The following is an 18504-nucleotide window of genomic DNA, read 5'->3' on the forward strand; positions in this document are numbered from 1 at the left end:
CCCCCTTCCTTCTAGGGCCCTAACCCATGGGATTCCTCCAAGTAGGTCCCTGAAGAGGCCAAAGTTTGCTCTCCTGAAGTCTAGGGTTGCGATCCTACTTAGTGCCCTGCTGCCTCCTTGCAGGATCCTGAACTCCACCATCTCATGGTCACTGCAGCCAAGGCTGCCCCCGACCTTCACATCTTCCACCAGGCCTTCTTTGTTTGTTAGTACGAGGTCCAGCAGCACACCTCTCCTTGTTGGCTCAATTTCAATGAGGATGTCTGATCAGAGAGGCTGTCCATTCAAAACGTCTCTACAAGAGATGAGCATTTGAAGTGGTGGAATTGTTTTTGGCTTTTACAAGAGGAGTTTATGGATGGAATTGGTAGAAGTTACATAGGATGAATGTGGGGCACCAGATGGGGAGACGCAGAATTTTGTAGCAGGTTGACTCATTTGTTTCAGGATCAAGGTAGTGGAAAAAAAAAGACATAGGTACTTGGCTGAACATAATACAGCTCCTTAGGGAGGGTGAGATAGCTTGAACTATGTACTCAGGAAGTCTGTTATTTTTAAGTTATCCTATCCTTTTTACATTGTCCTGTACTCCTTCACCAACTAAAAAGAAACCAGTATGTTTTCAGAAACTATGCAAAGCTTATCTGTGTATATGTATTTCTTTACATCTTCTGCAGGGCTCCTGCAACTGAAGTTGGAACAAAAAACCAACAGTCTTTCATTTTCATTGATATTCTGGAAAAAAATAAACTGCTTGCAAGAAGTGAGTAGAAGTTTGAGTTAGTACAGGAGTGGCTGCTAGAGTAATAAATGTATTTCTTGTAACATATCAAAAGCTTCTAAGATAAGAATAGCGTTTGGATGCTTAGGCTTTGTGGTCTTGGGAAATTCACTAGTTGGTGATACTTGATCAGATTTTAACACACAGAAACTTTAACAAAACTGTAAATTGTTCTCTTTGGCCATTCAAAGATGTTGAGTTACTACATAAGGTCTGGTTTCCTGAAAATACTGTGCTTTTTGTTTATATCCCTTTTTCAGTGTGTAATTTTGTGCTGTAAATTATATTTACTAGATTTGCAGTGGTGGATTACACTTTGAAAACACATCTGTTGTGGAAATCAAATCACTCCAGCACTTTGATCTGTGATGGAAAAAACAATGAGCTAATTTAAAACAAGAAGGAAGCTTTCTGTGGCTGGATGAGCAGTTGTTTATCATTTAGTTTGTTTTTTCCATTTTATGTTATTGCATTTATAGTGCAAAATGCATGTTACTTCTTACAAACATGGTAGAGACATGTTTTCTTAGTTAACAAGCAGATAAAGATCAGGTGCAGGACAATAACCAAGGAGTGGGTGTTGTGATAGTGAGAGAGGAAGGTGAACTGTAGATGGAATTAGCTTTTATGATAGTAAGAAAGATGTCGTAAGCTAAAAAAGATTTAGAGGCAGTAAACCTCTAAAAAAGAAGTTAAGAAGGAAAAGCCATGAGGTCAAATTATCCTTATGTGGGTCAGTGTTTAGAAAGCTGAGTTTTGTGTAGTCAAGAGTGAATTAGTAGAAAAAACGGAGAAGGATGAGTAGAAGAAATGGAAGCTGTTATCTGCAGCAGTGTTTTCTGTAGGTGGTGTCTAGGAGGATATGGAATGGGGACTGGAAGCCCATTGGTAAAATTTTTTAGTTTTGGTGAAAATAATGAAAAATAAAAGTATCTTTGGAGGAGAGTTGGTGAGAGTCTGGTTGTAAAAAGAGTAACTGAGGAAAACATGGAATATTTTTATTTGGTGGAGCCAAAGGTTGAAAAAGAATAAAATGTAGGCAAGATTAGTAGTAAAGAAAAACAAAAAATTTTGAATAATATTAGATCTGAACCAAGAAGCATTTTCCCAAGATTAAGCTGCTGAGTTTAGAAATAGGGAAGTTACCAAATTGCATCCAGTCTAAAGACCTGGGAAAGAAAGAGAAGGATTTGCAAGTAATTAGACAATATCTCTTTTTATGGCTTATTATGGAGACTGGAGAGATGGAGTCATAATAACATTAGCATTTATGGCTTCATTCTGCATCTGAAAATGAGTATCTCTGCGTAAATTATTTTTGGCAACTTATGGTTGGTACGCTATCATTCGGCTTTTAAATTCAAAGGGAAGCTGTATTAGTTGTCTTAGTGAGGAATTATGTGTTTGCTAGAAAGCAGATCCTCACATGTATGAAGCTTAGAAGGTAACGTCTGTAGAAGTAGCACAGTTACACTTCTCTCAAGTTATTCAGAGTGTATAACCCCATCTCCAACTTTGTTTATTTTTAACCCATGTAAGAAACTCTCTTTACTACAGTATTTTTTTCCCGTTTTAGTAAGAGAGGCATGCTGTGACAGCTGCTGCCACTGTTGGTTACCAGTGCTGCTTTTATCTGTGACAAATGTCTTGTGAAATCCTGAGCCCCTGGTTATACTGAGAGCGCTTGTACAAGCTGTGCCAGCACAGCTCTTTTGGCAATGCCATTTCTTCATGTGCTCATATCTGTCTATTCAATAAGTCTCATCCATCAGTACAAGAACTAATGCTTTAATACTGACATATCCTGTGCATTATATTCAAATACAAAATAAATTGTAAAATCTTATTTTTCAAGAATAAGATTTACATAAATGCTATGAAAGGCAGGCCTTGACTAGTAAGGCCAGGGCAATGTAATTAATCATGCTTGCATTGTAGACTCTAATTTTGTTTTGTGCATGCACTGAGTTCTTTAAAAAAGTCAGATTCTCCCCCTAAACTCTTTTCTCCCTGTTCTCTCTTGCGTTCTTGTGAAAATCTCATTCATTGTGACTGAATATCCGTTTCTGCTGTCAGCAGCCTGAACTAAATTAATCTAAATTAAGCAGTAGGAAAATAAACACCAAGAAAACTATTTTATGTTTTTATTGGGTTTTAGCATTGCACAGCTTTTCAGATCTGAGATCTAGAATGATGCTGCAATTTTAAAGCTAAGCATCACTAAACTCTAAAAGTAATTGAGAGAAAGACTGGAAGCTTGTGGATGTTTAGTGCCCAACCTGTGGGGAACTTTTTTGTTTTTGTTTTGGTAGAACTGGAATAGAAGGGTTGCAGGGCAATCAGCTTATTCTTATGTTAAAATTTAAGTCTCCTGTAGTTAGATAAAACATACATTATAGAGAAATATGGATTAAGTATAGTAATTAATCTAATAGTGCTGAGAATCACTGACTTTAAAAGGTGCCAAAAGAAATGAAGACATGAGTTGGATTATCTTTGAAGCTTTTCCATAGGTTTTAGAGAAGCTGTTGTGGTAAGCGCCGTGCCACTAGTTGGAAGAGAAACTAACACACAGAACTGGAAATGAACAGAGCAAACTGAGATTTTCAGCAGCTCTCTGTTGATGTACAGAATGGGAAGGTCAGTTCTTTTTGGTCTTTGTACAACAGCACTGTCTTCACAATTAGAAAGTCTTGAGACTGTTCCAGTTAGTTACAATGAAGTTTTATGTGGTGCGTAAAACTGCATTATAAATTAATTAATTAAATGCTGTTACAGATGGAGTCCTGCAAATGCAAAGAGTAGGACTTTGACAAATTTAAGACATGATAGTCTTCGAAAATGTATTAATTGGATTTTTTCTTTACTGGTGCTTTTTATAGGTATGTAAGTGAGAATTATGATGTTGAATTGATGCCAGTGAAATGGGGATGTAGGTGTAAGCTTTGTGCATGCCTCAGGAGATACTCTAAGTCCATTAGTGAGATGCCAGGAAAAGATAAGGGAGATACAATTCTATTAGAAATATTATTGAATTTGTGTAGTATTAGGGAAGTATAAAGATACCCAGAAGAAATAGGGAGCTGTGACTTCTGTTCATTTAAAAACAGACTTTCTGGGTGTATTGGAAAATAACAGCATTTTCCAGTTTAGTGCAAAGGTTGCTAGATAGGTAAAACAAACCCTCGGTTTATGTAACTGGGTTATTTTCTCTAGGATGCTTCACTTACTAAAAATATCTCAAGAATTTGAGAGTCCTGTTATCAGCAGTTGTTGACTCTTGATAGATCTTGTGCAAAAAAGCGATACGATTCTTCTCTGTGGTTCTTTTCAATAACAATGCACAGTTAACATGTTGAATTCAGTGCCATGACAAATAATTTCTGAGTGCAGTAACTTGAGAGGATTATTTAAAACCAACCTTCCCACACTCTTGGGTGAGGAAGAAGGGCTTCAGATTGTAAACGATGGACTGGGATGTAGTTTCTTCTGTAGGAAGGTTTTTCCATAATTACCCACCTTAAAAGCATCTTCTTCTGAAATACCTGTATTAGCCACTGTCAGATTGTATTTATGTGTGTATCTGTTTTGCTCTGCTCTTACCTCCTGTGTATGACTGAGGAATCATCCAGATTGTTTAAAACCACAATAAACCATAAATGACAACACTCTGCACCAAACTGGAAGTTTTCATGGCTTTTAACAGTTTAATAAAATGTCACTGCTCACTCTTTTTTCCTTTTAAAAAGGATGATTGCTTGGGCAAAGTAAACCTGCTTGAGGATGTTCCACAGTCTTCCAAAGAGCTGCAGATGGAGACAGTGCTTTATTATATATTACGTGGCCCAAATACTCCCTAGCTGTCAGGAGGATGAGGGAAAGGACACAAGGAAAATCGCAGATACCTTTGTATTGGGTTATTGCCTTTGGTGACATTAGACTCTCCAGATTGGGGAGGTTAAGTGCAGACAAGTAATTGGTGTGCATGCATGAAAGAAATGTGGTTCCTGCCTGCAGCATATATTCTGCTTTAAGTACAACCTATCCTTGATAGGTTTCAATAAAAATCGCTTCAGTACCTGTGGATCTCTTCACTGTCTCCCTCCTACTTAAAGAATATTTATTATTTTGCAGCCCAGTACTGAAGTTATGTTGCTTATATACAGGCACTGGAAAAGGCTTCTATTACAAAATTACTAATTATAATCTTTAAATGATCCCTTCTCCTTCACCAGGCAAATGCTGCCTTTTTTATCATTAATAATAATCCTTGTCCTTCATTGTGTTTAACTTCTTATTGTTTACTATCCACACCTGTACTGAATATAGAATTACTCACTAAATACTATTTTAGTTGCCTCTGGTCTTCCTGTCAACATACTGCTTGAGAGTCTCCCAAGCATCAAAGATAAAGTTTAGTCTCCTCAGTTTTTGGAGGGTAAAGTGATGCTATCTCTGTGTTACAATTAGTTTGCAGAGTTTTCATGTTTTCATAACAGGAAATAAACGACAGACATTTACCTTTGGAAGCAGTGTTATTATCTTTATTTACAATGACTTGCATCAATCCTATCTAGAAATGGCTGTAAATACCAGTGGTATGGCTATAAATTCTGGTTGCAAACATGTACAAGTCTTGCTGATTTGTGATTGTCTTTGATGCATGTCAGATTTTCATAGAGTATTGATAGGCATTAAGAGGTCTGCGTTTAAAGATTTTCTTCTGTTTATAGGAGGTGTATTGCAAACAATTCAAACACATACCTTGATTTCTGTTGAGTTTGGAGCTTGGTATGGTGATGACTTTGCCTTATAAACATTCTCTCTGTCTTGCGGCTGAGAATAACAGCAGGAATCAATTCAGTGATCATAAGAAATGGAAGCTATGTTGTTATCCTCTGATGCAAGCATGCATGCTTGGGGCTCCTATATTTCTGTTTTCTTAAATCCAAGGGCAGAAGTATAGAAATATGCATAGTTTGATTGTGGATGAGCTGTGTATTTAATGGAAACACAGGTCAGATGCATATGGAGCTTCTGGATGTTACTGGGTCGGGTAGCAGTAGGTCTGGACATGTGGTCCCACTGAAGAGAGCAGCAGTCGGGTAATGCCATTTTTTTCTTCTTCAGTACACATATCTGATAGGGTTTTAAGGTTTTGAGTTGTGATTGCCCCAACTTTTTTTGAATATGAGCATACCAGAAAGCACTTAATGCTTACTAATCTCTAAAAGTAGCAGTAATATTTGAATGTGAAATACTAAACTAGAACAAGATCTACCCTTCCAGCTCATGTATCCTTGAAAAAGAGGGTCCTTCCCTCTGGTCCTGCTGGTACAGGATGTTTTATTGGCCTTCTAGGCTACTTTGATTGCTTGCGTTATTTACTGGGTCACTGACAACATGTCTTATTTCTTCTGAAGCTTGGAAGTGGGTTTTCTCCAAGCTATAAGCAACACTGATGCTACTCACAGAAGTATGTATGTTTTCCTATGTCTCCAGTCTGCACTAATGTTAATGATGGTACCCCAAGAAAATAGCCTTTCACAGCAGTAAACTGTACTTAAAACCTTATCTATGTGGTATAATGAGTAAATAAGGAATAATGCAAAACAGGTAAGATGTAAGGAATTCATATACAAGTGGATACATGTTACATAATAATGAAAGAAATTAGAATCTTTACATTTCTTACATTTATCTTATTATTTTCTAATGAATGGCAGCCTATTAAGGAAAAATGTTTTACTATTACAGGTAAGAAGAGTTTCCCTGTAAGACTGAGCAACTCCTGTTTTCTGAACTTAGGTTTAGACAGAAGTTCTAATCTTCAGATATCCTAAGAACTTCACAGAAAATTTATTTTTTTAATCTTATTACTAATATAAAACTGTAGCAAGTAGACACTTCTGATTTTGTTACTTCTGGTCAGACTGTAACCATGCTGGTAGAAAACTCCAGCTTATGACTTGCTGGGATGTTTCTAATTCTGCCCAATTTCCTATTAGTATACTAGTCTACTCTTTAGTCTGCAGTTTTTCCTATTAACCAATTAGTCAATATTTTATACACTCTTATGTATGGTTTTATCTCTATTGATTATACTTCTCTACTCATCAATTTCTATTTGAAAAGTTTAAAAGAAGTGGGCAGGTTTAGGTCCTAACTGAGTGTTACCTAACTGTAGGCATCTGGAACTCCAAAAAAACCTCCAACAGCTCAATTCATTCAGTTGCTTTTGGGGAATTAGTAATTTGCTTTTTCTTCAGCAGATACCATATTTCTGTTCTGCAGCAGGCAGGTCAGGGCAAGTGGACAGTCCTTGTCTCAGTCTCCCACATTCACTTTCTAACAGAACTTGGTATGTGGTAAATTATCCATCATGGTGTATTATTGAAATATTCTGTACTACTTTTGCAGTAGTATACTATATACTGTTGAGATAACAAATATTTTTCTAATGGCTATACAAATTACTGACTCTGTTCTTGGTCTGTCACACTTCTAGAATGCCAGTCCTTTGCTGCCGTGTCTGTCTTCAGACCTCTACGTACCAAAAATAAAAATCTGCAATGAGAGGGAAAAAAATGATTTCTTAAATATATGTACACCTTAAATGTACTCCTCTGAATTTGTATTAGCATTTGGTTCAGGGTGTAAGATTTATTGTCTTAGGTATTGAGAAGTTTACAACCATGCAGTACAGGAAACTGGAAAACTTACCTTGTGCGTAGCTTTATGTTTCAAATTTAGTTAATTAGGACAGAATTTGCACTATGAAATGCTCTCTTTATGTAATTTTTTAAAAAGTTAAAACTGGGAAATATAAGCACTTATCTGCAAAAAAGAGTGAATGGTTAAAGTGTCATTGAAAATTTGCAAAATATTGCTATTGCTTTTTTGTTATAATGTGTAAAACAATTAGTTTTAGTCTATTTTCACTTTACAAGAAAATATGTACTGTAGTGTTTTTTTACAAAAAGGAAATTGTCCTAAATTTATTGAACTTGGATTGCATCATTCATCATCTTTGTTTCTTACTGGCTTGTCTCTTTAATGTCTTGGTTCTGTTAATTGTGTAAAAATTGTTTTTATGGGGCAAAGCTTTTAATATGTTCTGAACTTTTTGTCAGTACAGGTCTCTAAGTTAGCTGATGTCATGGTCAAACATGGTGTGAAGAAAGGAGATCGTGTGGTCATCTACATGCCCATGATTCCACAGACAGTGTACTGTATGCTGGCTTGTGCAAGAATAGGAGCTGTCCATAGCCTTATTTTTGGTGGATTTGCATCTAAAGAGCTTTCTGTTCGCATTGATCATGCAAAGGTAATAAATATTTGAAACAAAAGCCATTGCAATAGTTATTCATATAAACAAATGTCAAAAAACATTTTTTCCAGTGAGGATAATATTTCTCTTTATGTGGCAAGCAGTCCCAATTTGCTGATAATGCCTAATGTCAAAATGTGAACAAAGTGCTATTTTTGTGCTGAGAGTAGTATTTTTGTAGCACATGTTGAGATACAATTTTTGAGCTTTTTAAAAAGCATGACTTTTTATCGTGCTGCCCTCTGTTTAGAACATACTGTCTTTTCCTGTTTGTCAACCATTTGCTACAAAGCATCACCTTAAAATTAGCTTTTCACTCAGCGTTTTCCTCAAGAGTATGAAAATCTACATGCTGTCAACCCTAAGACTTCATGTGTTTACTTTATGTTTATACATATTAAGTAGTAAGTTATTCAGCTATAGATCTACTTCATCTAACTCATACATGAATCAAAGCAGCTAGTGAACCAATTGAGTTAAATAAGTAGCACTGTAGAGAACATTGGGAATAGGTATGTGGTTTTAAAAGCTTCCAGGTTAAGTGTGTTTGTGAAGCGTTATTTAAATCTTTGAAATAATGTTACTTTAATAATCTACTTAATAACTTAAATGTGCATATTAGTAACCTGTGTATGCATTAGTTTCAAATAAACTTTTACCATGCTCCTACTGGAGGTTTCTGTTCTTACTTGTTTCCTATCAAGGCAACAGTTTCCAATCAACAAGGCAAAAGTTTTTGTCATCTTGGTCAGTCACCTGTATCATTCAGGCCATCTGTGGTAGCAGCTATCACCGAATCACCTTGGTTAGGCATATAAGCCAAAAGCATTACACAGAGTGAAGTCTGCAGGGTTTGTGGAAATTTCACTTAGATTTTTGCATATGGAAGTGCTCTTTAAATTCCCAAGACTTGAATTTGCTGAATTTGCTGTAAGTAAAGAAACAGTTCTTTCTAAAAGTTAGCAGATTGAATGCTGTTCCTTTCCTCACCCCCCAATACATGTTTTAACAAAGGAGAAGTTAATAAAATGTCTCAGATGGTTTGCTGGAATTGTGACAAAAAGCTGGGGAAGACTAACGACAGCTTCATAGTTTTCCCTTTCTCTTTACCCATTCCCCCACTTTTTCAACAAGATGTAAAAATCAATTTTAACTCTTAAAATCTTTTTATTAGGGAAAAATAATGTGGAAAAAAGCTGCTAAACTTTTAAAAGGAAAATTGTTATAGTACAAATCATCTAGTGTTTTTATTTTTAGAGTACTTTGCAAATATTAACCAATTAGTCCCAATGTTTTTTTTCTGAGGGACAAACGGAGACAGCACAGTAATCATAATCCTGTTTCACCTATGCAAAAGAAAACAGATAAAGTTTAAGTGATTTACCCAAGGGCACATAGCAAGTCTTTTGTACAGTTAGCTATAGAATTACTACCTGCAGGCCAGGGATTAAATTTTAATTTACATTGCCTTTTTTTCTTTATTCTGGATGATTTTTGATTAATTTGATGTATGATGAAGGTTAAGTAAAGAGGACAGGGACATCCTCAATCTAAATTTCAAGACTTGCCTTAATTTTGTAACATTATAAAGCTTTCTTGATAAGTGAATTAACGTTACTGAGATTATTTTTAAAATACAAATGTAAGTGGCTATGATGGATGACGTTCTGCTGAACTCAAAAGTTAATTGAAGCTCTCTCCAAAAAACCCAGCCTTTTATTAGGCTTTTATGTGAGTTGATTTAGATGCTGCAGTACAGGACCTAATGTTGGTAAGATTATCTAGAAAGAGTTAAAGACTTTGGAATGGAAAGCTGGTTTTGAGATGCTCTTTTGGAAGAAAGGTCAGACTTTAAATTTCATCAGAATATCTAAATGAAAGAAAAAAGAAGCACTTTTTAGTGAGTATAGAAAGGTATATATACTTCACCAGCTTGCCTTAATTTATCTTGAATTTTAAATAGCTCTGGGAATGCTGCAAAGTCCTGCAGCTGATAATTGTTAGTCCTGTCAGGTATTGGCAGTGCTATAGACATGATAAGGTGAATTGTGATGAAGTGATATAGAATGCAAGAACAGGCATTTCCTGTCATCTCCCTTTCCACCTGAATTTGAGAATATAGTTTGCAGTACTGAAACAGTAGATACTTTTGAAGGGCATTAACTATCTTTTGAAAAATTAACGTGATACTCGTTTAAACACTTTATCTTGCTAAACTGATAAAACTGAAAAGGATACTTCAATATGGTTATATGCATATTTAATAGATGCTATGCTTTCAACAGCCAAACTGTCTTGTCTCTTTTGAACCATAATAATTATACAGCGATTCTGGAGGGCTTTTTATATTTTAAAAAGTCCAAATATTGAAAAATAAAATAAAAGTAATGGAGTTTTTCGGACAGCTGATTTTTGAAAACTCTTCAGACTAAAGCAGTATTGTGATTTGCAAGCGAACAGCAGTTCTTTGAAATGGAAAATGCACGAAACACCAAAGTTATTCAAAGCCATCTGTTACTATCTTCCATTGGGGACAGAAATGCTGTATTCTTCTCTCCACAGCTGACATATTTTGGGATTTGAGTAAGGCATCCTTGAAAAAACTGAGCTAATACTCTGTGATAGTTTATTCTGAATAGGACATAGTTCCTGCATGCAGATCTGGCTATAAATGATTACCTCTACTTCTCATCACAAGATCATGAGCCCTTTGGAGTGATTAGTCAGCAAGCTCAGCATAATACTTAAGAAGCAAAGTTACCTCATTGTCACGGTCAGTGGTGCGCTTCACTTGTAAGAGAGAAGCAGCAATATGTTTTATTGAGATAAGACAGTGATTTAACAAAGTTCAATGGCAGATAAAACTGATTTAACAAGATTTGATGGCAAGGTACACTCGCTTATTTACTGCATGGAGGGAAGGGTCAGACAAAATGGTCAAGGAGACTCTGCTGTTGAGTCATGAGATTCAGAGTGGACCCCCTTGCTTTCCAAACTCCTCGGAGTGTGGGTGCAGCTGGATCTAATCTTAGTCCCAGACTTGGTCAACAGTTTATGTCTAAAGGATTATGTGCACAATCAGAGATGCAACTTAACAAAGTTTGCAAAGTTTCAGCTCACTGTTAGTCACTTACCGAGGATCTGTCACGGGTAAGGAATCTGTCAGCCTTGAGGAGTAACCTTGAGAGGCATCCCTGCTCAAGGGGAGATTCTGCCATGCAGGAGAGCTCAAGGGGCTCTGGGCTGCCTCCTATTTATGGGGTAAGGTGGTTGGCTCGTAGTCATATTTGCATACCAGCTGAATTTAGGTGGGCACATGCTTAATTAGCCCCTGGCTATGTGCTGTGTATGGAGAGGTCAGGGTGGGGTGGGGTGGGGTGGGGTGGAAGACCACTTTGGGGGGGGGGGAAAGGAGCACACCGTCACACTCATGATAGTGGCAGCCCTGTCTTGCCTTGTCTTTAAACACTATTTATTTTTGTAATATGTGTTTAAAATATATATTGAAGATTAGAAGGCAATAATATAATAATATGCTTTTTTTTTTTAACCTGCTTGTATGGTATGATTCAGGCCCATTTGTTTAGAGCAGTGTAGTATACCTGAGAAATAAATACGTATGGTAATCTGACGTGGGTCCCATAACCACACGGCCAGAGCGGTACCAGCAGATGAAGTGTAATGACTACATAACCAATGGCTTCTTTTAAAATGTGTGTAATTCTTTTTAAGGGGGAGGGAGGTACAGGAAAAGTGCAGTAAGTTTGAGGATAGGCTAGTGATCTCTCATGTGACTGAGGCAAGAAGAAGGAAGGGCTTTGTATGTTGAATAGTGAGGCCCTGAGTGCTGGATCTCTTTGTAAACCTCTTCATGACACTACTGACATGTTGTGCCTGAAAGCTTGTCTGTTTTCAGTTTTGTTTTTTTTTACAGCTTTATTAATTGGCCTTATGAAATATATTCATTGCTTTTTCAAAACCTTGCCTTGTATGATACTAGAAACTATAGAAGAATTTGTAGGAGTCTTTACAAAGGAATAAAATTGGTGGCCTGATATTGGGCCTTGCTTTATCTCATCTCTACTTTTTCTTACTGTTTTTTTTTTCCTGCAGCTCACTATTGTTGGCATTCCTCATACAGCAAACCTTTGAACTTTCCTGCTCTTCCTTCAGACTAGTGATACTTCTTTTTAATCTATCATACAGGACTACATGGAGCCACAGAAGAGATGGGAGATGGGTATATAAAAGGAATATGGGAGCAGAGATGCAGAGGAAGTAATGTCAGTAGGCAGAGAGGTAAAACACTAGAAAACAGCAGTTAAAACTAAAAATGATCCTATGGATTGCACAGAATAATCCATGATGCTTCCAGGCAGTAACCGTCATTCAGGAAAGATTTCATCTTAGCCAGCTTAGTATTGGTATTCTTAGACTTTCTTACTGTGTACAAAGTAGTTGGCGAGCAGAAGTGGCACCATTTACAAATGACTGTAAACCTGGCATTGTCAACAGTCTTTCATCGTAACAATTAAATAGAACAGTGTTAATATCTTACATTAATTACAGTCTAATTTCAAGGTAGCCTCCAGATGAATTTTCAGTTAAGTGCACTCTGTTGTATCTTCTTTCATTAAAATCACAGTGGCCAAAAAAAGAAAAGATGACAAATGCTGAAATATTAAAGCTCATCTGAAACGTTTATTTTGAATACAAAGTAATTAGCAAACTTCCCTGAATGGGAGATTTGGACTGCAAGAAAACAATTTAATCTGTGCTTTCTGTGCAAAGTTTAATGCAGCCTTAACTGTGGCATTGTGGTTTGTGCCTACCTAATGAGATTTATGTTAATGTATACAATTAGTAAATTAGCTTGATCAGACTGTGAGGTGCACAAGATAAATGCACTCTTTCCAAAACTTCAAAAGCAAGGAGATTTAAGCCTCATTCTTCTTCAATTAAAATGTGTTTTAACGGTTTATTCATTGCTACCTTTTACTTCCTGAAATACTGCAAATAAAAATACTATCAGATTTCAGTTTGTGATCTTGGGACTTTGGTTAAAATATTTTATATACAATGAAGGGAGGTTTCTTGATTTAAATTAGGAAGTTTTATATAAAGCCTAAGGTTTATTTTATGAAAAAAATGCATCCTCTGAATCTACGTTTGGGAATTATTCTATTATTGTAGAAGTCATTCGATAAGAAACAGAACTAAGGAAATCTGATTTTTAGTGGATTTGCATCCTGAATCATGCAACCTTCACTTGAAAGTCTGTAGCTTTACTTCCCTCATGGATCTTATGGCTTCAGCTTTTCCTTTTCTGGTATTTCTAGTTTCTTCTATCTCTGTTTGCTTCCTTTTTCTTCTTTTCCCTGTTTTCCTTCTGTGTTGTTTAATTACAGGCTGAGAAAGCATCAACAAAGTGCTACAGTGAGTTCTGAAATGTGCCACTGGACACAGGCAGATAGTTAGAAAGCAGGCCAAACAGAACAGATAGTTCTTGAGCTCACTGTAGAGCTTTTCCTTAGTGGGTACTAATATGGAGATGCATTTTTCTGTCTGTTCAGTAGTTTTTCTGAAACTTTATTTTATTGATTTGTTACTCAAATGTAGTTGAAAATGACAGAGCATCAAAAGTTTTTAGTGTGCTGCTGAACAAAAAACAGACCCATGGACAGCAAGATTACAGAAGCTTTGTTTCCTTAGAAAACTGATCTGAACCCATTTCTACTTAGCTGGAGATAGGTTTTTATACATTGAGCTTCATTAATTGAATAATTTCATGGAAAACATTTTATTAGGTTTATATAATATATATAAATGTTATGTATGTATATTAACAACTTAACTCATTTATTTTAGCCTAAACTGATTGTAACGGCAAGTTTTGGAGTAGAACCAAAAAGGAAAGTGGAATATGTATCCCTTCTAGAAGGAGCACTGGCAAGGGTACAGAACAAACCTGAGAAAGTTCTCATTTACAGGCGACCTAACTTGGTGAGTATACAATTATTGTGCCTTATGTTAACTTTCAGATGTGTACATGGTGCATGTGCTTTTCTCTTTTACAAGTACAATACATTTTGGTATATGTGTTGTAGTTTGCTTTTTTTTTTTATAGGAATTTTATATTCATAAGATTTAACTAGTAAGTAGAACTAACACAACAGAGAGATTACTGTACAGAAAATTGAATATGCATGTCTTTTGAACCATTTCTATTTTGTTCCATCTGTTTTCTTTGAACACTTCTCTGTTTTTCAATGGGCAGGGCCATGTTCCTCTTGCCCCAGGTCGTGATCTTGACTGGGAGGAAGAGCTTGCAGAAGCACAGCGTTATGAGTGTGTGTCTGTTCCTTCAGACCATCCACTTTATATTCTGTATACATCTGGAACAACAGGCTTGCCCAAGGTAAAGGACTATCTGCAGTCTAAGTGTCTGAACAACCTATTTGCAGTACTACTTGAGAAAATATTTAATTAAAAAGGTTGAAAATGTTTGCCAGAGCTCACTGCTGTAAATGATAATCATTGCTAGAACTGCTTTAATCTCATTTGCTCACATTTCACTACTTTCCTCATTGTCTAGGAGTAAAAGATATTTGTTTATTTAGATACTAGAGATATAAAAATAAACTCGATTTACTTCAAAATGCTTATATAATATAAATGTTGAAGGTCAGCAGAGCGTCTTTTATCCTTGTATAGCTTCTGTATTTTTACCATTTGAGATAAGCATAGTACAGTCATTCAATGGCAAGATTGGTCAATATATCACTTTTGTGATAGCATTTATTGCTAAGCAGTCTTTCCTTATTCATTGTTTATATATTAACTAATCTTTCCCTAGATGAGCTGCTATGATTGACATTACAGATTAAATGGAATTAGGCGTATCTTAAAAGCTTGTGTTATTGAACAGTTTTGACAATATATCACGTGAAAATGAAAGTTCAGACTGAGTAAGGCTAGAACACTAACATAGGGCATGCTTTGAAAATGTTTGCTTTCAAATGCCAATTAGTCTTAATAATCTCTTTTTAAAAGAATCTCAATAAGCTGTATACATTTGCATCCCTCAAGCTCTTTGTTGTGCTGGTGTAGAGCTGTACTGATGTTGTACCTTTTTCTTGTGTTCATTGGTCTCTGCTTTGCTTCTTACCTCAGGAAATTTATCCAGGAAATAAGGAAAGATGTTAAAATATGTAAGAAAGTGATTAAAACTTAACATTGTATCTGGACTTCTTGATTCTTTTGAGATGAAAATATCAAATGTCTTTTCCTTTTGCTCTCTGACTGTCTTATGCTTAGATCAATGTATTACCATGCATTGCTAAAGCAATACCAAAGCAGTACCAAATCTTGGTTTGAGATTTGTTACGGTTCTTGGAACAAAAAACAAGAATATTTCTTCAGTATCATGCAGTAATAAGAACTCTATGTAATCATATGTTGTGATTTTTGCCATATCTCCTTCACACAGAATAAAGAGGCTTTCTTTTCAGGGATTGATTGGACGTGTAGAGAAAGCATGATTAAAAGTTTACTGAAGAATGAATGTTTTAAGACATGAATATTTAAAGCAGGTATTGTTTGGTGGGGGTGAGAAGAGTAGCTTACCGGATTCCAGACTCCTCGGATTGTTTTATTTCATTGTTGTTTTATTTTCCACAGCAAAATGAAAAACTACCCACTATATATTGATAAACCTTTATCTGTCTATCAGTTCTGCCAAATCTACTCTGAATATTTGCTTGGTTCTTATAACTCTTTTTTAAAGTTTAGAAGACAGATGTGAATATAATTTTCTAGCAGTGATCTCACCGTCACAAATTCAGAGGCAATATCACATCACTAGATAATGCTTTGACTACTACTATAAAATTACTAATGGTGCAGCCTATAAGGTTCAGAATCTATGGGGGTATAAGGGAAAACAAACAAACATCAAATTTGCTGAGAAGGTTTTTCACTTTTGCCTTGAACGTAGTTAGATGGGCACTTGAAAGCAATGTGTATATTTTGAGGTACTTAATTATGGTCTCTGTCACAAGGTCCAAGAGAAGTTCCTTTGGTACAACAGACATTTTCCTTGCTGTGAGTTTCAAAATACAGTATCTCAGAGATAAGAGTTATCAGAAACTTACTTCACTCTGGCTTTCCAGAGAAAATTATAGACACTTTGAATTAAGGTTTACCCTTTAAAGGGAGAGATTGTCAACTAGCACTGAGTTATTATGAGTAACTTAGTGAATAAAATAACTTTTTCCAAAGGAACTTGCTTTTAATGGTCATACAAGTAAAATTCCTCAATTATGATACCTTCATAGCAAAATTTTTTGTTAGTCTCACAGCAGAGGCTAAGTTTGTTTAGGAACTGAGACTAACAAAGGCAATCTGCTCTCTGAAATTTGTGAACTGTTAGTTTACGATTCTCTGTTGTGGTGGACTCCATTTTATGACATAAAGAGAGTGTAGCATGGCTAGCTCAGACACAGAGGTCTGTTTTATAGATGTCTACACTGTAGACAATTGTTTGGTCAGATGAATCTCACCTGACTTTCAGTTCAGGACATGACTTACTGTGTTCCTTCTTCAAGAAACAGTGTTCTAGAAGGTGATGAAATATATACTGAACATACAGATATTACAAAATAATTTCAAAATTTTCCCATTAATTGTGTTCCAGAGCCAGTTTTTGTCTTGCCAGGCTACAAGATGCTGTTGATGAAAACATATTGATTAATGTGATACTCTCTTGTTTTAATTTTCAAATCCCTCTTTTAGAATAAGACTTTGATGTGCTTCAGTTTGCTTTCATGTGTATACTTCAGACTATTAAACCTTTCAAAAAGAGACATCTGGTCTAAGCCAGTGGTCTGACATTTTAGAGTCAGTGCAGAAGAAGGGAGGTATTTCCAGGGAGTAATTTATCCTGGTTATTTGAGGCATTGGCTACTTCCACAGGTGCTTCTTTTTCTCTATTGATAATACAGAGAGAGAGAATACAATGAGTTTAAAACAGATGCCTGACATTTAGGTGGCCAAAGTTTCAGTGAGGAAAATCCTTGTTATCTTATTTTTTGTCGGCATATATTGACTTAATATTTGTATATTCAATTTTAATGAGAGAATTCTAGTGTTGGCTATCTTCTGAAAACTGTTGTCATCTAGAGTTTGTTTGTTTGTTTTTCTTTTCTTTTTTTGCAAAGTTATTTCCTCAGTTGGGAATGTTAGCACAAGCATGTACTTGCAAGAATGGATCCTTATCTTACATGAGAAACATTGGAATTATATGACTTCAAGTCTATTACTGCTAAAAATTCAAAACTTCCTTGAAGAAGAAGTATTGTTGCTTCCTTTAAAAGATCTTAAATATTCAAATTTTCTCTTTTAGGGTATTGTCAGACCAACAGGTGGCTATGCAGTTATGCTGAACTGGACAATGTCAGCTGTATATGGGCTCAAACCTGGTGAGGTAATTCTGTTTAAATTTCATTAAACTTTTTGGATCTTCTTTTCTAAAAAAAACAACACTATTCTCATGTTTTTATTTGGTTTTAGGTGTGGTGGGCAGCTTCTGATTTAGGCTGGGTCGTTGGTCATTCCTACATTTGCTATGGGCCTCTCCTTCATGGTAACACTACAGTTTTGTATGAGGTAAATGTTTACTATCAGCTTTGACATTTTTGCACTAAGTGCTGTGTGGAATTAGGGCACTGCTGTTTTTCTCTTCATGTTTTGTTTTCAGGTTATTTCAAAATAAAAGTATTTTAACCTAGTATGATACATTACACCTGGCCTCTTCTAATATTGGCTCATGGTCCAAATCTAGCTTGTTAACTGCTTCTAATGGCTCCATGAGCAGCCAAGCTAGCATGTGGAGGAGCTGGTGAGTGCAGCTAGGCTGGTCTGTAGCTGCCCTCCTGTCTGAGGACTGCAAAGGGGAGCAAAAGCTTAGTACACTGGGTGATAAAGCTTTCTCTTCGGTCTGTATCAAGGCAAAAGATGGTGCCTGAGCTGTAGCTGTTCCAGGGTGTCTGGGCTGTAGATTAACACTTTCCAGGCCTGGTGGTCTTCATCACTGTCAGTCTTGGGAGAGAGGAGACTGTGGCTCTAAGCCTGTGTGAGGGGAAGACTACACTACAGGCATGTCCCACTATTCATTGAAGATGTACTCCTGAAAGCGCAATGGTTAGTGGTATGAAGGATAGCAAATCCTGATGATCCTGTTTCTGCCTGTCCATAGTTCACACCATATATACTGTCTCCATATATTTAAATTGTGTGCATTTTTTCAGTGTTTTTATTCCTCCCTCTATTACATTAATTCTTAAAGAAAACTTACTTTGGTATCCTTCAAACTCAGCTGTTTCCTCTGTGACTG

At 36.1% G+C, this 18504-nt stretch overlaps 1 protein-coding gene across 1 annotated transcript in view; it reads left to right on the forward strand.

Annotated features, from left to right (window-relative positions):
* Positions 1-18504, forward strand: part of ACSS3 (acyl-CoA synthetase short chain family member 3) — a gene marked incomplete at its 5' end in the record, with an annotated part of 90451 nt that overhangs the window by 10049 nt on the left and 61898 nt on the right. The window contains 5 exons of the mRNA XM_026091778.1: positions 7920-8108; positions 13980-14114; positions 14389-14529; positions 17515-17595; positions 17682-17777. Coding sequence (XP_025947563.1) covers positions 7920-8108; positions 13980-14114; positions 14389-14529; positions 17515-17595; positions 17682-17777 — 642 coding nt within the window. The remainder of the gene's footprint in view (positions 1-7919; positions 8109-13979; positions 14115-14388; positions 14530-17514; positions 17596-17681; positions 17778-18504) is intronic.

The sequence above is a fragment of the Apteryx rowi genome, unplaced genomic scaffold (assembly GCF_003343035.1).
Source record: "Apteryx rowi isolate R43461 unplaced genomic scaffold, aptRow1 scaffold_922, whole genome shotgun sequence".
NCBI lineage: Eukaryota > Metazoa > Chordata > Aves > Apterygiformes > Apterygidae > Apteryx > Apteryx rowi.